General features: G+C 34.7%; 1 protein-coding gene across 1 annotated transcript in view; it reads left to right on the forward strand.

Annotated features, from left to right (window-relative positions):
* The first annotated feature begins 1,195 nt into the window (after nt 1-1,195).
* The window catches only part of SNTG2 (syntrophin gamma 2), a 329,060-nt gene continuing 304,638 nt past the window's right edge, over nt 1,196-25,617 (forward strand). Inside the window, exon 1 of the mRNA XM_049784652.1 lies at nt 1,196-1,350. Within this exon, the coding sequence (XP_049640609.1) occupies nt 1,196-1,350 (155 nt within the window). The remainder of the gene's footprint in view (nt 1,351-25,617) is intronic.

Consider the following 25,617-nt stretch of genomic DNA (forward strand, 5'->3'; position numbering starts at 1 on the left):
TCTTTTTTATAACTAAAACCCAATTACAGACAAGTTTGTAAACATGGTGCTTAAATAAAGATATTTAAAAATAAAATAAATTAAAAATTAAAAATTTGTTGTATTCCAACGGGAGACTTAGGCGTGTGTTTCAGCTGTATATAATGATACTTAGGGACTTCTAATATATGAGATTCTTCTGGTTGTTATAAGATGGGACACTCTGGACTCAAACCATCTGATATAGGTTGTTAATAGTGGAAGAATTGAAGACATTTGAATTAAAGAGCTCTACTTTTTCAATAAAATGTTGTATCTGTCAGTGTTTGGGGTCTGAGATCACTCCTAGCAAAGCTCAGCCTGTTTAAGTGGATGCTCAGTCAACGGTGCTTGGAGGCCACAAGGAGTGCTCAGCAGTGCTCAGCAGTTGGGAAGAAAGGGATGCAGTACCAGAGATTAAAATCAGGACTCTGTGCATGTTACTCTTGTACTCTACAACTTGAAGTATCTCTCCAGCCATCAAACTCTGATTCTTATCTCACATTTGCCCTTCTCTGCTTACCCTGGTGCCATTTGAGCTCTGTTTTTTTCAACTTCCATCATCCTTGGAGTTTATATAATTTTTTAACTGTACCTTTTTGGGCCCAGAACTCCATAGGATGAATACAGCTTAGTGTCTTCTGAAGTATAGCTGGTGCTTTCCTGTGTGAAAGGAAATTGCATAGTTTTGTAGAGATTGCAAGTTTTGTAGAGATTATCCTGGATTTGTCATTCCTATTTCCCTTTTCAATGCTTTTACCCTTCCCAATCCTCTCAACCCTTCCTAGTGACTCCTTGCATTTGCTAACCACAGGAGCTTTCTGTGTTTGTTAACCTCGGGATCCCACAGTTTAGGGACCATCAGCAGTTCCCATTGAGTGTGGATTTTCTCTATGCTGGTGCTGATTCTAGATGGATCTATTCATTCAACCGATTTACTAATGAGAAGGAAATATGTTTCCTAAAATATCAATTTCTCTGTTTTGTATTCCAAAATTTAAAACCTTTAACTATTTTTTAAAATTAATATCAAGCCTGATGGCATAAAACATTTCAAAAGATATGATGGAAAAGCCTCATTTCTAAAAAGGATAAGAAGCATAATGACAGTGTAGGTAGCATAATAAGTTCTCCTCATCCCACCACCTTGACTTTTAATATTAATTATGCTTCAAAAATGTACCTCTATGACAGAGCACGGATGTACCTTCAGATGAACTGTTTGATTTCTCAGTTTGCTTCATGTTCACTTTACTTTTTTCACTTCAATCAAGTGAAGTGGATGGAGTTCGTAGAAGCTAATGTTAATTTATATTCAAAAGCTTTAAAAAGGTGAGTTTTTGATATCAAATAATTCCTAAAATGTAGATGCTTATTTCAGACATGAAGGAACTATCCTTTTTTACCAGGCAATCATGCCTATCCAAGACAGGAGTTTATAGATTCTCAAGGGAGTTTCTCTAGACTGTAGGTATCAGTTGTTTGCTGCCTATTCTGTTGCTGCTCCTAGGAGTGTGGTGTTGGGATTTGTGGAAGCCTCAGATGAAAAAATATTTAACTTATAGAATAGAGTTCAATATTATACAATATACTTTACATTTTTTGCACCTTTTTAAAAAGAAGTCTTTTCAAGTCCCACAAATAAGGAAGATACTTACATTACAATCAAGGAACTGGCTCTAACTCAGTAAGAGAGCACTTGCCTTGCATGGGTGAGGCCATGAATTTGATCACGACGTTGCAAAAAAATATTTTTTCAATTGAATTATAATACATCACGAATTAAGTTTACTTTTTCCTCATACATTCCACCGATTGTTATGGCACCACTTATTTTTATTCCTTGCCTGTCCAATGTAGACTCAAGTCAAGTTTCCATATCACTACAGGAATTATTTTTCTAGACTCACTAGTTTGTTTTTTTCAAACATATTCTTATTCTTTGCCACAGATATAATAATTTAAATACCATATTTCTTCAAATCTATGAGGCAACTGAAATTAATATATAACATTACTGTGCACACCACTATTAAGAACCACAAAACTGCCAATGAACTTTTGAAAATCTGTTGTAAGATATACATTTATTTTTGTGGATGCAAGATTATATATCTATATTAGAATGAATTACAAGCTCTAGATGCTGATTTTGAAAGCATGGATCGCCCACAACTTTCTTTTCTCTTTCTTTTTTTGTGATGACTGAGCTTCTCTTGGCTCCTTATTTTCTCTCTAATTTAAAGTCTTTTGGTCAGGTTCCAAATTGACTCATTTTAATTGCAACTGACATACCTGTAGAGATTAATTTTCTGATAATTGACACCTTTTACTTTTATCTTCCCATCTGCAAATATTGCTCTATTTAATTATTTCTTTAAATTTTTTTGACTTGCTCTTTTTGGTGGGGGTGGAGCATAACTGGTGATGTTCTGGGGTTATTAATGGATATACATTCAGGAATTACTTCTGGTGAGGCTTTGGTGACAATATAGGATACCAAGGATCAAAGCCAGGTTGACCAAGTACAAGCCAACCCACTGAACTATTGCTCCACTCCCATCTTAAATGTTTTTCAATAAAAGATTATATTTTCTCTTTTAAGTGCTTTAAGGTGTTATGGTGTTTATATTCCTAGATAGCTAATGTATTTGTGTATGAAAGAGATAGAGATAGCCTTAAAATATTTTTCTCTTTGTTTCATTGTTTTTTTTTAAATTTTTTTATTTAAACAACTTTATTACATACATGATTGTGTTTGGGTTTCAGTTATATAAAGAAACCACCCATCACCAGTGCAACATTCCCATCACCAATGTCCCAAATCTTCCTACTCCCCACCCAATCCCTGCCTGAACTCTAGACAGGCTTTCAATTTCCCTTGTACATTCTCATTATTAGGATAGTTAAAAACATAGTTATTTCTCTAACTAAACTCATCCATGTTTGTGGTGAGCTTCATGAGGTGAGCTGGGACTTACAGCTCTTTTCTCTTTTGTGTCTGAAAGTTATTATTGCAAGAATGGCTTTCATTTTTCTTAAAACACATAGATGAGTGAGACCATTCTGTCTTTCTCTCTCTCTCTCTCTTTGACTTATTTCACTCAGCATAATAGATTCCATGTACATCAATGTATAGGAAAATTTCATGACTTCATCTCTCCTGACAGCTGCATAATATTCCATTCTGTGTATGTACGACGGTTTCTTTAGCCATTCATCTGTTGAAGGGTATCTTGTCTGTTTCCAGAGTCTTGCTATGGTAAATAGTGCTGCAATGAATATAGGTGTATGGAAGGGATTTTTGTATTGTATTTTTGTGTTCCTAGGGTATATTCCTACGAGTGTATAGCTAGGTCTTATGGGAGCTCGATTTCCAGTTTTTGGAGGAATCTCCATATTGCTTTCCATAAAAGTTGAACTAGATGGCATTCCCACCAGCAGTGGATAAGAGTTCCTTTCTCTCCATATCCCCGCCAATACTGCTTGTTCTCATTCTTTGTGATGTGTGCCAATCTCTGTGGTGTAAGATGGTACCTCATAGTTGTTTTGATTTGCATCTCCCTGATGATTAGTGATGTGGATCATTTTTTCATGTGTCTTTTGGCCATATGTATTTATTCTTTGTCAAAGTGTCTGTCCATTCATTCTCCCCATTTTTTGATGAAATTAGATGTTTTTTTCTTGTAAAGATCTGTCAGTGATTTGTATATTTTGGAGATTAGCCCGTTGTCTGATGGGTATTGGGTGAATAGTTTCTCCCACTCAGTGGGTGGCTCTTGTATCCTGGGCGCTATTTCTTTTGAGGTGTAGAAGCTTCTCAGTTTAATATATTCCCATCTATTAATCTCTGCTTTCACTTGCTTGGAGAGTGCAGTTTCCTCTTTGAAGATGCCTTTAGTGTCAATGTCCTGGAGTGTTTTACCTACGTGTTGTTCTATATATCTTATGGTTTTGGTCTGATATCGAGGTCTTTCATCCATTTGGATTTAACCTTTGTATATGATGTTAGCTGGGGGTCTAATTTCAAATTTTTGCAAGTGGCTAGCCAATTGTGCCAACACCACTTATTGAAGAGGCTTTCTTTGCTCCATTTAGGATTTCTTTCTCCTTTATCAAAAATTAAGTAATTGTATGTCTGGGGAACATTCTCTGAGTATTCAAGTATATTCCACTGATCTGTAGGCCTGTCTTTATTCCAATACCATGCTGTTTTGATAACTATTGCTTTGTAGTACAGTTTAAAGTTGGGGAAAGTAATTCCTCCCATATTCTTTTTCCCAACGATTGCTTTACCTATTCGAGGGTGTTTATTGTTCCAAATGAATTTCAAAAGTGCCTGATCCACTGTTTTGAAGAATGTCATGTGTATCTTTAGAGGGATCACAATAAATCTGTACAATGTTTTGGGTAGTATTGCCATTTTAATTATGTTAATCCTGCCAATCCATGAGCAAGTTATGTGCTTCCATTTCCGCGTGTCCTCTCTTATTTCTTGGAGCAGAGTTTTTTTTTTTTTTTGTATAGGTCCTTCACATTTTTTTGTCAAGTTGAATCCAAGATAATTGAGTTTATGTGGCACTATTGTGAATGGGGTTGTTTTCTTAATGTCAATTTCTTCCTTATTACTATTGATGTATAGAAAGGCCATTGATTTTTGTGTGTTAATTTTGTAGCCTGCCACCTTGCTATATGAGTCTATTGTTTCTAGAAGCTTTTTCTTAGAGACTTTAGGGTTTTCTAGGTAGAGTATCATGTCATCTGCAAACAGTGAGAGCTTGAATTCTTCCTTTCCTATCTGGATTCCCTTGATATCTTTTTCTTGCCTAATTTCTATAGCAAGTACGTCCAGTGCTATGTTGAATAGGAGTGGTGAGAGAGGACAGCCTTGTCTTGTGCCAGAATTTAGAGGAAAGGCTTTCAGTTGTTCTCCATTGAGGACAATATTTGCCTCTGGCTTGTGGTAGATGGCCTTCACTATATTGAGAAAGGTTCCTTCCATTCCCATCTTGCTGAGAGTTTTGATCAAGAATGGGTGTTGGACCCTATCAAATGCTTTCTCTGCATCTATTGATATGATCATGTGATTTTTATTTTTCTTGTTGTTGATGTTGTGTATGATGTTAATAGATTTATGGATGTTAAACCAGCTTTGCATTCCTGGGATGAAACCTACTTGATCATTCTGAATGATCTTCTTAATGAGGCATTGAATCCTATTTGCCAGGAATTTGTTGAGGATCTTTGCATCTGTATTCATCAGCGATATTGGTCTGTAATTTTCTTTTCTGGTAGCATCTGTCTGGTTAAGGTATCAAGGTGATGATGGGTTCATAAAAGCTATTTGGAAGTGTTCCTGTTTTTTTGATTTCATGAAAGACTCTTGCCAGGATTGGTAGAAGTTCCTCTTGAAAGTTTTGAAAGAATACATTAGTAAATCCATCTGGGCCTGGACTTTTGTTTTTGGGCAGACATTTGATTACTGTCTTAATTTCCTCAATAGTGATGGGTGTGTTTAGATATGCTACATCCTCTTCATTCAACCATTAAGATTATGAGAGTCCAAAAATTTATCCATTTCTTCCAGGTTTTCATTTTTAGTGGCATAGAGTTTCTCAAAGTAATTTCTGATTATCCTATGAATCTCTCATATCAGTAGTGATCTCTCTTTTTTCATTCCTAATACGAGTTATCAGGTTTCTCTCTCTCTCGTTCTTTGTTAGTTTTGCCAGTGTTTATTTTTTTAAAGAACCAACTACTGCTTTCGTTGATCTTTTGAATTGTTTTTCGGGTTTCCACTTCATTGATTTCTGCTCTCAGCTTTGTTATTTACTTCTTTCTCCCTATTTTTGGGTCCTTTTGTTGAGTACTTTCTAATTCTATGAGCTGCATCATTAAGCTATTCAGGTATGCCCCTTCTTCTTTCCTGATGTGTGTTTGCAAAGCTATAAATTTTCCTCTCAGTACCGCTTTTACTGTGTCCCATAGGTTCTGATAGTTTGTGTCTCCATTGTCATTTGTTTCCAGGAAGGTTTTGATTTCCTCTTTGATTTCATTTCGGACCCACTGGTTATTCAATATTAGGCTGTTTAACTTCCAGGTATTAAAGTTTTTCTTCTGTGTCCCTTTGTAGTTCTCATATAATTTCAGGGCCTGTGGTCATGAAGGTAGCCTGCAAAATTTCTATCCTCTTGATATTATGGAGGTATGTTTTATGTGCTAGCATGTAGTCTATCCTGGAGAATGCCCCATGTACATTAGAGAAGAATGTGTACCAGGCTTCTGGGTGTGTAGTGTCCTGTATATATCTACTAGGCCTCTTTCTTCCATTTCTCTTTTTAGGTCTAGTATATTCTTTTTTTTTAATTATATAAATTTTAATTTGATCATAGTGGCTTACATATTGTTGACAATAATATTTTAGGTATATATTTACATAAAATCAGGGGGGATTCCCATCCCTAAATTGTCCTCCCTACTCCTCCGTTTTTGTCCTACCTCCCATTTCCTCTTCCCTCACCTCCAGGGCGTCTAGAATATGTGGTCCCCTCTGTATCTAACCCACTACTTAGTAGTCTTGCATCAGTTTGGTCTTGATGCCTCCCTTATTTCCCCCTCTAAGTGGGGGCAGGGCTAGCTAGTTCAAGTTGCGTGGTTTTGCCTGAAAAAGAGAAAATAAATAAACTGGGGGTAAGAGTCTAATACTCCGAAAATGGGCTGAATCCTTCTAGAGGTTCTCATCATCGATTTGGGAAATGAATGAGAAAAAGAAGGTGAAACACTCCACCAGTACCAAAAGAAGTGTCAAATATCCAGTGAGGACTCCAGCTATATCGATAAGCACCACAAAAGAAACAGATAAAAAAACAAAACAAAACAAAACAAACAAACAAAAAAAAAACAAAAAAACACGCCGTGGTCTTGAAATAAGAAACATGGCATAGCACATATCAAAAGAAAAGAAAGGAAGAGAAAAAAAAATAGGGATAATTGGGGACAACAATTTCAATAATCACATCCAAACAGAGAAATCGACCAAAATAGCTAGGTAAATAAAAATAATAATAACAATAATAAATGAAGGTAATATATATATTGACCTTAGAGCAGTTTAGCCTACCTCACCAGCTAACGACAAGACAAAACCAGAAGACGTGGCACCCTTTGGTAGGTCCAAAAGCCAAGATCGTGATTTACAGATGACTGGATACTAGAACCACGACCAGACTGTATACATCTTGGGACCAATAAAAAAGCCCTAGTCTAGGGTTTGAACTAAGACCTGCACAATAAGCATGATCCCCAGTCCCAAAGGTCCGGCAGAGACAATTGTAACGGAAAGGGGCTTCTGGAAGCACAAAGAAAGACGCTATCCTAGGTGCCATCCTAGGTTCAGGGCAAAGACCAAGATCACCAACCACAGAAGATGGATTAAAATGGCACTGAGGTAACAGAACCTCTACATTCACAAAGACTGACCTCACCATAAGTCCCACCTCAGGATCTGTATAGATACTGAGACCTCTAAACACAGAGCTCTGATTGTATCACCCTGGACAGAGCAGAAGTCTTCCACACACCAAAAAAAAAAAAAAAAAAAACACCCACCACCGGAAGAGTAATGATCCTGAGCAAAGACTAGAGCTGATCCCATGACAGTATACTCCAAGGACGAAGAAACCCCATATCGCATAGGGCAAGTGAATTCCTTTTCGAATGACCCCAATATTTACTGTGCCAGGGCAGGAGGGAAAAAAACAAAAATACAAAAAACACAAAACCTTGGACATTTATTTATATATATATATATATTCTTGTTGGGTTTCAGTCTGGGTGACTGTTAAGTGTTGACAATGCCATGTTGAGGTCTCCCACAATTATTGTGTTGTTATTGATATTATTTTTCAGATTTGTCAACAATTTTATTAAATATTTTGCTGGCCCCTTATTCGGTGCATATATGTTTAGGAGAGTGATTTCTTCCTGCTGTATGTATCCCTTGATTGATACAAAATGTCCATATTTGTCCCTTACAACTTTCCTAATATAAAGTTTGCATCATCTGATATTAATATGGCCACTGCAGCTTTTTTTATGGGTGTTGTTTGCTTGGGTGATTTTTCCTCCAGCCTTTTATTTTGAGTCTATGTTTGTTCTGACTATTCAGGTGCATTTCTTGTAGGCAGCAGAAGGTTGGATTGAGTTTTTTGATCCATTTACCACTCTGTCTCTTAACTGGTGCATTTAGTCCATTGACATTGAATGCACTTTTTTGGGGGTTTGCTTCCCAGAGCTTGGAGGAGAGCTTCAAGAATTGAGAAAAGACAGAGAAGCACAGGACAGGGCTCCCTTCAGATCCTCAGTTTCTTCAGAAGAAGCACAGCAGGGCGGAGACTCTGCAGGTAGAGCAATCAGCACTCCACCTGGCAATCCCCACAGTCAGCCATTTCTTACTCCTCTTTGTTTCAGTGTATAAATAAATTTGCAACTGATAGAGAAAGACTTTTGTTTTAACTGGCAATTTTATTAGGCTTTTGTGTTTGTCTGTACAGTTATTTTTAGGCTCTTCAAATATCTGCGAATTAAAAAATGCTATTAAAATCCTAATCATTTAGATTTATCTTTTTTCCATTGTGTAGTAAATAAAATGTACAAAACAGTTATGAAGATAACTGACATTTGTAAGTCTCAGCTCTTACCATTTTGAATAAGGTTTATTTAGAGTTCATAATTAACTGATCTTTTACAGATACATTAAATATTATTTTCAGTTTGTTGGGATATTTTATCATAATTTTCTAGCACATATTTATATTTCTCCTTTGATCTTTAACATTTTAAGTAATTTATTTTAATTTGTGAATTTGTTCCCTTTCATGTCTATTATCCATTTGTATTTGTTTCTCCATCTATAATAGACAGACCTACTAAATTTCTTTCCGATTTATTTGACGTGGCAAAATGTCTATATTTTGTGCATTTAGTCAACTTTTTAAAAATAGAGGCAAAAGTATAAAAATCATTCAATTATGGCTTTTGAATGTTTATTTTGTTTTATATGTGCAATGTCTTATACATTGTTTTCATTTCATTTATGATTAATAAAACTAAACATCTCTTTATTATTATGCATTTGAGTCAATTTTTCTTTTAATGATAGATATTTTTGAATGCTTTACAATTCAGAGTAAAATTGAGTGGAAAATGTATCACTTACCAGATGCTTGCCCACAGGTGAATAGTTCCCCCACTAGAGTGGTGGGATTATTTTTTATAACTTATGAACTATGTAATATTACAGTATTTTTTGATCTTCTATATTCTTTACTTTCAGCCTATACATAGTGACAAGTAATGTAATAAAAATAGATTTTTAAATATAGTTTATTTTCTATAGCAACATGCATTTAAGGTTTCTGTCTTCTGATGGTGTGATACCTTATTGCCTTTAAATGTTGATTGCATTGTTTATATATAACACAGTTTATTCATTTAGCTAGTGAAGTCTCTCTTAGTTGATCTCTGGCTTGACTAATTATGAATAAAGCAGCTATAAATATCTATGTTCATTCATTGGTTTGTGTGTATAGAAGTTTCAGCTTTTTTGAATAAAACTGAGGATGACTTCCTTGTGTCCTATTATATGGAATATCTTTTCACTTAATTTTTATTTCTATGTATTCTTTGTAGGGTATAATTCAGTGCCTTTTGCCTCTTTTAAAGCAGGTTGTGGTAATATCTATTTTCTAAATGCTTATTTTTCTTTGCCATTTTCCATCTTTTTCTTTGTCAGGTCTTTATATTTGCTATATATGAGCCTGTATAAATATATGTGATGGAAAGATCTCTCATTCCATAGGTTCTCTTTTGCTTTCTTAATTGTATCTTTTGTTTTTTCTTTTTTTTCTTTTTTTTGGTTTTTGGTTTTGGGTCTCACCCCATGACACTCAGGGTTTACTGTTGGCTCTATGCTCAAAAATTGCTCCTGGCAGCCTTGGGGGGCCATATGGAATGCCGGGATTCAAACCACTGTCCTTCTGCACTGTCCTTACTTCCATGCTATCTCTCTGGCCCTTTTAATTGTATCTTTTGACAGAATTTCTCAGTTTAATTTAGAAGAATTTTGTAGCTAGAACTCTTTTGGATGTTGTGCATATTTATCTCCTCCAAGTCTATGAAAATATTTGCATTTGTTTACATTTCAATTTAGATATGAGGTTCAGCTAGATTTGATTTTGTGCTAATGATAGAGTCAAATTCAAAATTTATGTTTCTTATCTATGGAAATTTTATTCTTCTTAAACCATTGAACTATCATATTAATTGCCAACTTGGTGAGTATACATATGTGGATCACTTTTTCTGATCTTTTAATTTTCTCTTCTCCATTGAGTCATTTTGTTTTATTAATAAACCTGACAAGCAAAATGATTACTGTAACCTTATACTTTTTGAATTCTGACAGATTGTCATAAGCTTTGTTTTTCTTCTTCAGTATTGCCTTAACTATGCTTAATCCTTCACACTAAATTTAAATTTGAAATAGAAATTTGTTTGATTTATTTAATTTGTGTATTTAAAAATATCATTTTCAGTTGTTTCAAAGGTTTAGGTTACTTTGGATAGAAGTTATAAGGTAACACTGGGCTGGAGCAATAGCACAGTGGTAGAGCTTTTGTCTTGCAAGCAGCTGATCTAGGACAGCCCTTTGTTTTATCCCTGGGTGTCCCATATGGTCCCCCAGTCAGGAGCGATTTCTGGAAGCATGATGAGGAGTAATCCCAAGAGTCACAGTGTGTGGCCCAAAAAGCAAAAAAAAAAAAAAAAAAAAAGCAGAAGTTATAATGTAACAACATTAATTTATCTAACTAATAGAACTGATATCTTTGACATTGTAAATCAAAGGAGGATAATTTGCAAATTATTTTAACCACCTTAAATTCACCTTTATAATATTTTTCAACTTTTTTTTTTTTTTTTTGGTTTTTGGGCCACACCCGTTTGACGCTCAGGAGTTACTCCTGGCTATGTGCTCAGAAATCGCTCCTGGCTTGGGGGGACCATATGAGACGCCAAGGGATCAAATCGCAGTCCATCCTATGCTAACGCTTGCAAGGCAGACACCTTACCTCTAGCGCCACCTTCCCGGCCCCTATTTTTCAACTTTTAAGTGTAGAGAACTTTGTATTTTCCATTAGATCAGTGTTTAGTATGGTGATTTTTTTAATGCTGTTGTAAATTGTACCCTTATGTCAATTATTATTTGGTGCAGATGTATTAAAATATATGTCCAATTATAATTGAAATTTAATTTATTTGACTTTGTATTCCATTATTTGCTATTGTTATAGGTTCATTATTGATGTTTTCAAACCACATACTTGTGTATTATCTCTGTGGTCAAAAATATAATCTATTAAAATGGCAGCTACTCCTATAAGCCTTATGTATTATATTTTTTTATTCATTTGTTTGGGGGCACACCTGACAGTGCCCAGATGTTACTTCTGGCTTTGTACTCCAGGATTGCTCTTGCTATAACTGGAGAAAAATATGGGATCCAGGAATAGGTAAGCAGCATGCAACTCAAGGATACCTGCTCTACTTTCTCTCTGACCTACATTATATATTTTTGTTTGTTTTTTGGGCCACACACCCAGTGAAGCTCAGGGGTTACTCCTGGCTATGTGCTCAGAAATCACCCCTGGCTTGGGGAACCATATGGGACACCAGGGGATCTAATTGCGGTCTGTCCAAGGCTAGCGCGCACAAGGCAGACGTCTTACACCTTATGCCCTGCACCATGGCTCCAGCCCCACCACATTATATCTTTTATAAAATCACTTTATTATATTGCCTAGTGTTTCAACACAATATTGTGTATATGTAGTAAGAATGAACATCTCAGTTTGAATCACAGGAGAAATGCTTTCAATATTTCAGAATTAAACATGACATGTGCCCTAGAGCATTTTTTAAATTCTTTTCAGAAGCAGATGGAAGATACCATTTATTCAAAGACTTCATAAGTGTTAATGTGCATTGTGTTCTTTATTCACATGGTATGTTGCTAGCCTTGAAGATAGTGCATGGTAATCACCACCTCATGTGAATCCATTCTTGTTTCTTTTTCTGGTCACCACCAGCAGGTCTCAGGGCTTAATCCTGGCTATGTATTCCGTGATCTTTCCTGAAGGGGCTCAGGGAACTATATGTGGTGATAATGAATATGGGTTGGCTGTGTGCAAGGCAAGCTCTGTATCCCAACCCCCCCAGATCTATCACTCCTGGAGGTTGACCTGCTCTTACTGATTGTACTGAGGCTCATTTGTATAATTATAGAATATAGCTAATTTGATGACCATTGGCTAGAGAAGATTGTGAGACTGTCTTAAGATCCTTATTCCAGGTCATAAATAATCTGGGTATTATAATGCAGATGCCATGCAAGTGAGGTCTTTCACATATAGCTACCTCTGATCCAATCTAGCACCACTAATATTGGGTCTCTGGGCTTATCACAGCACTAATCTTTTAGAAAGTAAAGGAGCCATGGTCCAGAACCAATATCTTGTAATCCTGATCCAAAAAGAAACAGATAAATTGAGCTCAAGAGTAGCCTGATCCAGGGGTCGGCGAGGTGGCGCTAGAGGTAAGGTGTCTGCCTTGCAAGCGCTAGCCAAGGATCAGGACCGTGGTTCGATCCCCCGGCGTCCCATATGGTCCCCCCAAGCCAGGGGCAATTTCTGAGCGCTTAGCCAGGAGTAACCCCTGAGCATCAAATGGTGTGACCCGAAAAACCAAAAAAAAAAAAAAAAAGTTTAGAGCTGGGAGTTCCCAGCACTGCCAAAACAAAAACAAAATAAACAAAAAAAAAGAGTAGCCTGATCCATACATTTTCTTTTCTTTTTTTTTTTTTTTAGTCAAAAATTTTATTTAGTCACCTTGAGTTACAAAGTTATTTATGAATAGTTTTCTGGCATTTCCTGCCCACCAGGAGCCAATTTATTTATTTATTTATTTATTTATTTATTTATTTATTTATTTATTTATTTATTTATTTATTTATTTGGTTTTCTGGGCCACACCCGGCGGTGCTCAGGGTTACTCCTGGCTGTCTGCTCAGAAATAGCTCCTGGTAGGCACGGGGGACCATATGGGACACCGGGATTCGAACCAACCACCTTTGGTCCTGGATGGGCTGCTTGCAAGGCAAACGCCGCTGTGCTATCTCTCCGGGCCCAATTTATTATTTTTTAATAACTTTTGTCACTGTGGTTTATAGTATTGTTGTTAATAGTTTTATGTATTAAAAAAAACCCACAATTCACTACCTTTGACTCCTTTTCCTCCTCCTGGTTAAACACTTTCCTCCTCCATTGTTGTAGTTTTCCCCCCATCCTCTGCCCTGACCCCCTAACCCCCATGGAATACTTCTTATTGAAGACTAGATCTCATGTTCTTTGGCTCATTGACTTGGGGAATTCTTTTTTCACCCATTATGTTTCTTTATACCCTACATAGGAGGATATCTAAATTTTTAACTAAAATAATTTCTTGAGTCCCAGAATAAGATTATGCTAAATTTCTCTGATTCCAAATCCAGAAACTAGTATTTATAGCTGGAGATTTTTTTGACTAATTATGCTTCAATAGATATCTAGATAAATAACTATTTTCTTTTTACATGGAATAAATTTCACTAGTTTTCAAATGTTAGAGTACATTTAATTCCTTAATTTACTTGCAAAAGAAGTATTTTACTTTCCTTATTTTCTGAATTAATTTAACAGTATTTTAAATCACTTGGTATTTCAAGAGGCGATAAAGTAATTTTATGTATTCTTAATCTTCTTGATAGGTTTTTGTATTCAGCTTAGTTTGGTTTTATAAATTAACTAAATGACATTTACCACCCTCCTTTTGTCCTATACACGTTTGCTTAACATTTATGCCATCTCTTCCTAAAATATTTAGAAGAATTCATGATTAAAGCTCTACAGGCCTTGATTTAAGAAGTTTTCAATATTTTATACAAAATTTAAAATACAGTGATATTCACTTGAAAACCGATGAGTACCATAAATTGAGTGATTGTATCTGAATTCTAACAAACTTTTCTTTGAAAAACAGGCAATCATTCTGCAAACCTGGGATTAGATTGGTCATTGATTTTCTACCCTTTATTTACTGGTTTGAAAGCAAGTGTATTTAAAACTGCACTTTTTTGTTGAAATGCTCTTTGGACTGTGTTTATAAGTTTTGAAGAGTTGTGATGTTATTTTTCATTTAAAAACATTCTTATTTTTACTTTGTTTTCCCCCTGAAAAACACTAATAATTTGAAAATATATTGCCTTACCTTTTAGAGGAGATTGAATGTTATTTACTTTAACTCATTTTTCATTGTAGATTATTAAAAAAAAGTATATAATTTATTTTAATTCCTTGACATTTTGAGGTTTTTCTTATAGTTCATCATCCTATTTCGTTTTGTTAAATAGCAACCATACACTGTTGTGCCTATATTCTATAGTATATTCCTGCATTTAGCTTCTTAATTGTGCCTTTTAGATTTATTCAGAGCTGATTTATTCATGCATTCTAATGGGTAAGGAAATAGAACATTCATTTATTCACTTGGTGTCTTTTGAGAAGGAGTCTTGGGATTTGAGGTTGGCTTCTGGTAACACCCAGTTAACAAAGCATGATGGTCCAAAACTAGGGCTCAACCCAAGCCCTGTAGATCTCTGTGGATGTCTTCAGGATATGAGTGGTTCCAGGTCCTTATCTACACTTCTAACCTTTGAACCATTTTCCACCCCCTGTTTAATTATTTTTAATTCTGACACTTTCTCTCTTTTGATCTGATCCTAAAAATGGATTGAAGATCCTATCTTTACTTACGGAATAGCAATTTTATAAAATTTCCCCAAGAGAAATATATTTTCATTAAATGTTTTGCTATTTTTAAATTACTTAATATTATTATTTGGGGGGGGGAGGACACCTGGTGGTGCTCAGGAGTTACTCCTGATTCTGTGCTTATGGGGTCACTCCTGACAGTGCTTGGTGGACTATATAAGATGCAGAGGATCCAACCCAGGTTGGCCATATGAAAATGCTCTATCTGCAGTGCAATCACTCTGGCTCATTTAACGTGATTCTTATTCGTAACATTATTTATTACTTTGAAAGGCTTCATGTTTAATTATGATCAGTGTCACCAAGCTTCCTTTGCCCCTGCAGGTACAATTATTTAAATATTTCATATATCTGAAACATTTTTGTTTAATTTATATGCAAGTCATTATTGTTTGGTTTATTTTCTACTTTGGGAGAAAACCAGTTATATAGCAGTTAATTTTGATTTAACTGACATCTTTTTAGCATATGTCTGAAATCAATTTTGTGTGATTCATATAAGATTATATTAAAATCCTGATTTTATTATGTTTTTATTTGATTTTAATGTATTGGGGGTTTGTTGTGTGTTTATATATGTGTTGACAAGAATAAAATCACAGACTTCACACATACATGTTGGATGTTTTATTGATGATTACATGCCTGGCCCTTATTGTGACTTTATTTATACTATGTATGGGATTTTCATCTTTTATATACTTCTGCTTTTTCTTCCTAAGTCATTACATCATTTCAATACTTTCAATATAATCTTTGTCCTCCCTTCTTTATCATATACACCATTTCCTTTTCTCCCTCTTTCTGTATTTTTGCTATCTTCTTTTATATTTTATTTTTCTCCTAAAACTGTATAAAAGAACTTCTTTTTAGTGATTTGTCTGCACTTCATTAGAGTCATAAACTGTAGATTTTCTTGCTCAATCAAAGGAATATTAGATTATCTTTAAAAAATGTGATATATGCATTTATGACAATGTGTAACTTTCTTGTAGAATTACATATAAATTGCCAGAATCTTTCTCATACTTGCCAAGTTTTACAGTATTTGAGAAACTGTAATTTAAGCTTTGATTAGAAGGTTATATTGTTTCTTTATTTCATTGATGATACAGTTTTCTCTGTGTCTTATTGATTTTGTGGTTTTACAGGAAGGGATAGAGTAAAATATTTCATTGAATCTTTTTAGTAAGAAATCGTGCCTTCAGTTTTAGAGAATATTTTAAGGACTTTAGTGCCTGGTAGTAATTATTGCATACTTTATTATGATTAGTTTGTGTTAACTGATGTATAAATTGTTAGATATGCTAATTTTAAATAATTTACCTAAAAAACTTCTTTAAGTACTTACCCAGATGACAAACTACCATATACATGAATAATATGTATTCATATGTGGATATATATTTAAATGCTATGCGATTATGAGCAGCCATGATTTAGTATACCCCTACCTTTTGTGACATTCTAAGAAAAATACAGTTGAGATCTATTTTTTATCTACACCTGTTACTCCTTCCCTTTTAGGGTACCTGAAGGTAGCCTACCTCCTTGTCCAGTGATATGACCAAGTTACCCTTCCCTCATGCCTTCTTGCTTGACAGCTATGTTTTGTATAGTAGGGGTTGGGAAACTCTTCTGAGAAGTATCTACAACCTCTTTCTTTGGGTGCTAAGCCAGCAAATGCTCAAATCTCACTAGATTGTCATGTCCAGATCTGTGTCCTTTGCAGCTTTTCTACCATAAATTATTTCTTTAAACAACTTTATAGGACAACCTGCCTGATGCTATGGAAATGCAAATTTTTCTAGCATCCAGCATTTTTAATTATCAAGGTCTAATTAGTCTTATAAATGGAGGGCACTGGGAATTTTGAATGCAGATACCACATGAACTAAATGTTGAAAAATTCATAAAAGAAAAACCACAGGACCTTTTCAGTGTCTATCAGACACTCCACAGAATGTGGAGGCAGTTTTTAAAGAGTGATGATGCAAATGACGATGTTGAGGATGATCCAGTTTGAGTGAGCCCTAAAATATTGCTTAGTGATTTCCTTAATGAATGGAGACCATATATTCTATAAGTACTTGGACTATGTTACAGCATAACTGACACCAAAACAATGAATGCATCTTTTACCCAGACAAATAATTCATACTGACTCCTCTCTTCTCTTATCCAAGGTGAGAGTTACCTTTTCAGTTGAAGAAACTAAATAAAGAAAAATGGTAAAACTAAATCTGATGGTTAAAATTCAGAGTCACAAGTCAGCATATGAAATGCAAGGTACAAAGTAGGCATTTTAAAAATTTAATGTTTTCAAGATGAGCTATGCATTTCCTTCTTGGTCGCTTGCATCTTTAATATACTCAAAAATGCACAGGTTATGCTTTTTGTCAGTGTAGCCTCTGTAGGTGCTAATAGTTTAAGGCTGTAAGTGTTATGCTATTGTACTCATGTTCTCAGACAAAATCTGACTTCAGGCAAACCAGACATGAGGACGCTAATTTCTATTCTTAGTCAGTGAGAGCAATTTTCAGGACTGCAGGTCAAAGGAAATTCCAGAGTCCTATATCACCAAAGGTGCCTTGTGCTGTTGCATGGATTAATGATAGGGTGAGAAGTGAAAATACAAAATCTTAACTTGGGATGCAGCTTCTATCATTGGCTTTTTTAAAAATATTGTTCCATACCAAGAATATAATATTAATATGTTTTATACCTAGAATGGAACCATTTTCAGAATTACAGACACTTTTTATGTTTCCATGGCTAATGTGCTCTAATTAATAATGGGAAAACAATACTGACATTATATTCCTATGTTACAAAGGGCCTTTGTATTTATATAAAATTACACCTTGTTAATATTTTTTTCTTGCTTGCTTGTATTCCTAATTATTTTCTGAAACTCTGTGAGGTGAGAATGTACAAAAGAAAAACTTGAAGGTAAGAAAGGGATTCCTTTGCTTAAAACTATTATAAAAATTTGAATTATCAAAAGTCTTATAGGGATTATATTTGAATGATGAATAGTAATCAATGTATATAGTTACCTGGATGGCCTCAACAGATTAAAGGGGAAAGAAGTTGTGGCATATAATTAAAAAATTACTGCAACTGTAGTGAAACTGAAGAGCATCATGTTATATAAAATATGTCAGAGAGAGGAGGACAAAACTGGAGTATCTCACTTATTTGTGGTATATAGAGAAATACAACAAGGGATAAAAACTAATAAATGATGGGACCAGGGCAATAGCACAGTGGTGGAGCATTTGCCTGCACGTGGCAGACCTGGAATGGACCTAGTTTGATCCCCTTAATCTCATATGGTTCCCTGAGCCTGCCAGAAGCTATTTCTGAGCTCAGAGCCAGGAGTAACTCTTGAACACTGCCAGGTGTGGCTCCCAAACCAAAATATTAAAAAATAAAACTAAAATATGATGACAAACTCTGGCTTTTGATTACAAAGTTTAGATTGCCAAGAAGTGGTGGAGGAAAGGAAGAGCAAAATGTGGAGGGTCATAGGACAGTAACTGAAGATCTTGGGTATTAGGGAAAGTACAGAAACTATACCTCAAATGCCTTAAAATTTGTATGTAGCTGACCTATGTTTGGTCTCTGGCATTATATCTGTTCTCCCAAGCCCTACCAGGATTGATTCCTGAGAATGCAGTTAGACATAAGCTCTGCTCACTGCTGGATATGGCTCCAAAATCAAACAAAACAATAAAGTTAATACTATCATACTTTTTTCCCCCTAAATCATTATAACAAATGTTAGTGGTTTATTGCCAGGGAGGTAGTACAGTGGATAGGATACTTCACTTGCACATAGTCAACCGGGTTTGATCCTTGGGACCTCTAATGTCCCAGAATCCAACAGCAGTGATTCCTGACTGCAGATTGAGAATTAAGCACTATCGGGGATGAAGCCTAGAAAAATAATTGACAATGGATCTGAAAGTATTGCATACAAGTCAGATGAGGAAGAAAACATTTATATGTCTTCAATGTTAACTTACTTAAAAAATTTCAATATAAACATATTGCCATTGTAGAGTTAAAATACATTACAATATATATCATAACCGTGGGGTGAAAATTAGGATAATGATAAAAAAGACATTGTGTCATATCTGTAGTAGTTCTAACCCAAATGCATATTATGAATCTATAAAAGTGGTGCTTATTCTTCAATTTTGGAAACCTATGAAATATCTGGTACATATTTTAAAATATTAAAATAATTAAGACATATAAGGTAAACCAAAAAATAACTTCTGATTACAGATATTCTTTATTGGAGAAATTTTGGTTATGGCATGCCAACAAGAATGGATACTGGAGATGACTTAAAGTAATTTTGGATTTAGTGATGTCTGTGGAAATTGAGTCCATGGACTATTTAATGGAAGGCATTGAAAACTAATTATTTATGAATCTCTAATTTATAAATAATTTGCATTTAGAAGCACCAACAGTGTTTCCTAAATTACTTTATAATACTGAGACAAAATATACTTCAGATGAAAGAATGGGTATTTATACTGAAAATTATAAAATGTGGGGTGTCGAAGCTTAGGTTTATCTCCTATAATGCAAACTCCTCTATATGCAGCTGTCAATCATCTGTCTTTCATGGTGCTCAGCAAAATTTTAAGCCTTTGGAATTGTGCAAGAAAATGTTAATGATTTGTCCACTGCTGAGCTGCTAGTAAAAGGTCCTTTGTATCTGACCTTGGAGTAATGTATCTTCTGCCAGCATCCATAAAATTGTGGTAGGATAATGTTTTATCTTGTAAATAGGCAGAATTTCAAAAGTTGGATGTCAAAGATTGGTTTCCTGAGTTTTAACATTAAAGTAGATGGATTTAAAACATGTCCTTGATCTTAGGTTTACACTGGGTAGAGTATTAGAGTAAAGGAATAGAAAAGAGCAGTGAGAAATAGGGAAAATGGAAAGAAGTAAGAAAGAAAGGGAGGGAGTAGTACTATTCTATAATAAAAGCATACACAAAATGTCAGAATATAGAATCAGATATAGCCTCTTTTTACAGAAGTAACACAAAAAAATCCTAATAATTAGAAAAAAAGATGAAGAAAAACATGAAATTAGAGAAATGATTCCTAAATTTCAAAGCATAATTGGAGGGAACATGCTATGCATTTATGGAATTATTATAGATTACTGACAGAAATGTACATTGTTAAAAATACCTCTAAAAAGCTACTTTTGTAATTCTCTCTTAAAGTTGAACATGATCATCACACCATGATTTGTTTTCTACTCGCAGTCACATATGATACATATAATTTTGTGTTTCTCAAGCCAAAGACAAAATAGTATAAACCAAAGTCAATAGAAATTCAATGACAGATGGATGAATATATAGAATATTTAAATTGTGGCTTTTATTTTTGAAAAATAAATACAAGTTATAGTGACATACATCTATGTGGATGAATATTTGTAATTATCTTAGTTAAAAGTAAAGTCTATGTGTTTAAAGCTTGAAAAAAATTTTTTTTTTTTTTTTTGGTTTTTGGGCCACACCTGGTGACACTCAGGTGTTACTCCTGGCTATGTGCTCAGAAATCACACCCCTACAAAACTCATTTTTACTCTTCAATTCTCTCACCCCGAACCATCATTACCCCACATTTACCCTTTTTAACTTCAGTATTGCACTATCCAAAATCACAGACCAACGTGGTACACTGGATTTAACACCCATCCAACTATTTCAAAAGCATAAAACAGATAAGTATGAACTTTGACTATTTTATATCTATTTTCTTTGACAGCTATATCTCTTACTAAATATTCTCTTATATAGTGATGATTTCTCCTAATTTTTTTTATCTTTTCTTCTCTTTGTGAACTGATGAATAAGGAATTTAATGAAATATTCCCTCAGTTTATCACTTCTGTATGAATCAAGTCACGAGGATTGTTGGATCTGTTCTTGCAGCCCCCGTATGCATCAATAATACCACGTGGCATTATTCCTTGTTTGCATAAGCACATTAAAATGGTGAAATTCTATATATACAAATAAGTTCTTATCTAATAGAGATGGGAACACACAAAACTTGTAGTGCAATTGGACCTTACACCCTGAACATTGACATAATGACCTGGCGCAGGCCTCAGAAGAATAGGCATTCTCCATTCACCCCTGAACTAGGGAAGCAACCTACGAAACATCCAACATTGTCTATAACATCACCTGGAAGCAATCCTCTATCAGGGAAGACCCTACTTCTGCTCTAACATCGAACTACTCAAAAGAGACTTCCCTTAACACTGAGAAGATTTAACAACAATAACGTCCTGCTTACTGGACAGGGCTCTCTGCATTGCCCTTTAATTGTGAGGTGAAACTAGAGGACGCTTGACACCAGCCTGACTTCAATGAAGTATATGAAGATTCAAGGATCTTTTGCCAACAACAGAGACTGTTTGAAAAATAAAACTGCATTGGCACTACAGACAAGGACTTGGATTAGACAAACTATTTTGCCGGAGCCTAGAGCTGGTCTTATGCCAGGAAACTTCAGGGGTAGGGTCTCCTTGTATTTAGGCCAAGGCATTTCCTTTCCATGTCACCCATATTTTGGTGGGCCTATGCAAACAATAATTGCCACTCTAACACCGTTTTTACTTTGCTCCTTTGACTTTAAACCTTGAAAAAAAACCTACTTAAACTTTTGAGGTTAACATAAACTAATATGCATATGCATGGAAATGTAAAAAATACTATGCTTTCAATGTTAAAGGAGTTACACAAATATCATGGCTTTAAGTTGCTTTGTGTACCACTAAGAAATGTTATAATGTTCATCTAGAGACTTGAGGGACAAAGTAATTGTACATGGGTTCTGCTTTATTTCTTCTTAATGTTTCCTGCTGTATGTTCAAAATTAAGGTGTCAGCAACAGGATGTCTTCTGAGAACTCTGTTTTTTGGTGATTGTCCTTCCACAGTAACTTTACCTTGTCCTCTTTCTTTGCATCATTGTTCTCATAATTTAAAATAAGCAAAAGAAGTCGCTCCTGGATTGAGGGACCATATGGGACCCCGGGGGATCGAAATGCAGTTCGTCCTAGGCTAGCGCTGTCAAGGCAGACACCTTACCTCTAGCACCACTGCGCCGGCCCCATGAAATACATTTTATAGTTATAAATTTAAATATAAAATTAAGAATGTACTTGATTACATATATACAATTATGTATATGTAAGTAATAATTTTATAATAAAATAGATGTAATAAAACTATACATTTGACATCTGTAAAGATTTTAAACCAATAGCTTACTAAGTGAAATCTATTTCTGCTTGAACCTTGATTAGAAAGTTAAAAAATTTAGTTCATGGTGGCTGGCAAGATACTATAGTAGGTAAAGCAACTTAAATGCTTACCTTGCATTCAACACTCTATGCTCAATATCTGGTGCCACATATGGTTCCTAGAACACTACCAGGAGTGATCCCTGAGTAGAGTCTATATAAGCCCTCGCACTGCCAGGTTTGGCCCCAAAATAAAAGGCAAAAATAAATAAATAAATAAAAAGTTGTAATTAGTTTAGAACTTCATTTTACAAGAATATGTGACTATAGAGAGCTGCACCACAAAAAGTACTACACCCAGCCAGACTTAGATTCAGATCTGAAGAAAGAATATACAGCTTCACAGATAAACAATAGTAACTTCTGGTGGTGCTCAGGGAACTGTATGTGATAATAGTAGTAAAACTTTGTTTGGCCACATGCAAGCCAAGCACCCTACTTACTGTCCTGTTTCTCCATCCCCTAGCTTGCATTTGTTAATGTGAAATTGACTTTTGTAACTTCATGAACATGTATTTTGTGCCATTCTCTCCACTATAACAATTATCACAAACTCTGAACTTCCCTAAAATCCATGTAGAGTTACCTGGAGGAGTAGACCAGACAGGTATCATTCAAGATAGTTAAAAATCACTTCAATCTTTTCACACATATTGGATTGAAAGAGTGTTAATTTATTCTCATGTGATATAGACTCTGGAGGACTTACTGCAAAGAGCCTGTTGGCATCAACATGCTACTTTTGTTCACATCCTTCAGGGAATGTGTGAGCTTAGTCTAGTGGGCTAGTAGAAGGGCTAGGTAGGTGTGGAGATGAGAACAAGAGATTGCCTTCAGGTTAGAATGATGAATACAGGACTTGAAAATCACAATGATAAAAATAATAAAGACTGTATAACTAAACATGAACTACATGTATGAACAGATGGAGGTTTTGATAAGGATATGGAAAGCACAAGGAGATTGAAGTAGGAAAATTAAGAATTCAGACTGATACCAAAAAGAAATCTCTCAGTGGACTTATCACCTGAGTGGACACCAAATAGAAAGAGTGCAGTTGAAGGTTGGTCAATAAAATATTTAAACTGATATATTTATAGGAAAAGACATTTATTAAAAAAGTATAAAACTAAAAGAAAATGTTACCCAGGATTTATGGGATGAGTTTAACTGATGTACAACTGCAGTTCCAGAAGGTGAAGTGGGAAGAAATTTGAATGTAGAGATTCCATCGATTAATGGCAAAAATGCACACTCTAAGAGGTTCTGCAATCCACAAATAAAAGCTGAAACTTAAATTAAAAAAAAAAACACCCTACATTCGGTTTCACAAAGAGTACAGCTCGTAAGACACATGCTTTACTCAAGGCTGACTCAGGTTTAAACTCCAGAATCACCTTTGGTCCCCAAGCTCCACCTGAAGAGACAGGAGTAAGTCCTCAGAACAGCTAGTTATAACCCCTCTCTCAGAAAAGAATAAAGAATGAAAGAAAGAAAGGAAATAACAAAGAAAGGAGAAAGAAGAGAGAAAGGAAGGAAGAAAGAAAGGCAGAAAGAAAGAAAGAAGAAAGAAAGAAAGAAAGAAAGAAAGAAAGAAAGAAAAAGAAAGAAAGAAAGAAAGAAAGAAAGAAAAAGAGAAAGACAGGAAGAAAGAAAAAGCAAGAAAGAAAGAAAGAAAGAAAGAAAAAAGAGAGAAAGACAGGAAGAAAGAAAAAGAAAGAAAGACGAAAGAAAGAAAGAAAAAGAAAGACAAAAGAAAGAAAAGAAAGAATGAAAGAAAGAAAAAGAAAAAAGAGAAAGGACAGAAGGAAGAAAGAAAGAAAAAGAAAGAAAGAACAAAATAAAGAAAAAAAGAGAGAAAGGAAGGAAGAATGAAAGAAAGAAAAAGGAAGAAAAAGGAAAAGAAAGAAAGAAAGAAAGAAGAAAGAAAGAAAAAGTGAAAGAAAGAAAGAAAGAAAGAAAGAAAGAAAGAAAAGAAAGAGAAAGAAAGAAAGAAAAAATAAAAAAGAAAGAAAGAAGAAGAAGGAAGAATGAATGAAAGAAAGAAAGAAAAAGAAAGAAAGAAAAATAAAAAAGAAAGAAAGAAGAAGAAAGGAAGGAAGGAAGAAAGAAAAAAAGAAAGAAAGAAAGAAAGAAAGAGAGAAGAAAGAAAGAAAGAAAGAAAGAAAGAAAGAAAGAAAGAAAGAAAGAAAGAAAGAAAGAAAGAAAGAAAGAAATCTTTGGAAGGGTAAAATGTAATATGACACTAGTTAAAGGTACTAGAACAGCCATGATAAACAAGACATATAAAAGGTGTATCTATCATCTGTCTGTATATCTATCTGTCCATCTATCCATCCATCCATCTACCTGTCTGTCTGTCTATCTATCATCTATCTTATCTATCTGTCTATCTATCTGCTGTTTATCTTATATAATTATATGAGTGAATTACTCATTTAAACATAACTACATACTTATATATGATATTTAATCATCATATATCTTAATGATCATGTCAAGTTATTAAAATGTATGTATATTAGGGCTTCTGGCATATGTAGAAGCTATTTGGTGACTTCAGGTAAAAGGGAATATAAAGTATAATTATTCCTTTTTGTTTGTTTGGTTTTGGTTTTTGTGCTACACTCAGTGGCATTCAGGTTTACTCCTGGCTCTGCGCTCAGAAATCACTCCTGGCAGGTTCAAGACCATATGAAATGCCAGGAACTAAACCCTAGTTTGTCCCAGGTCAGCCATGTGCAAGGCAAATGCCCTGCTATCACTCCATCTCCCCCAAGTATAAAGAATCTTACACAATTAATGAACTTGTGCTATTTGATGGTTAAAAATGATTAAGTTGTATAGTCTTATGCCTAGACAAAACACACATACAGACCCCAACAAAACAGACATAGACTGGAAAAAAATTAAAGCGATGAAATACTACCATTATTTTAAGTTCTAGAAAGGGGAACCAAGAGGAATTGGCCATGAAAGCTATCAAATACAAATATTGCAGCATGCATTCTTTTTACTTACTTTCTTTCCTTCTTTTTTTTTATTATTCTAATAATAATCTTTGTTTTGACCAAAGTGGATTACAAATCTTTCACAATAATATTTTAGGTACATATTGACATTTAATCAGGGGAATTCCCACCAACAAAGTTGTCCACCCTCCACCCCTGTTCCCACCATGATTTTTTTTTAAATAAATTCTGGTTCCTGAGTTGAAAAGCATGTGATCTTGATTCCTGTAAGAAAATGCAAGATGATTAGTATCAAACTTCACGTGTTTATAATAAACACATGCACCAAAGATGCAGAAGGA

The sequence above is a fragment of the Suncus etruscus genome, chromosome 12 (assembly GCF_024139225.1).
Source record: "Suncus etruscus isolate mSunEtr1 chromosome 12, mSunEtr1.pri.cur, whole genome shotgun sequence".
In the NCBI taxonomy this organism is placed as follows: Eukaryota; Metazoa; Chordata; class Mammalia; order Eulipotyphla; family Soricidae; genus Suncus; species Suncus etruscus.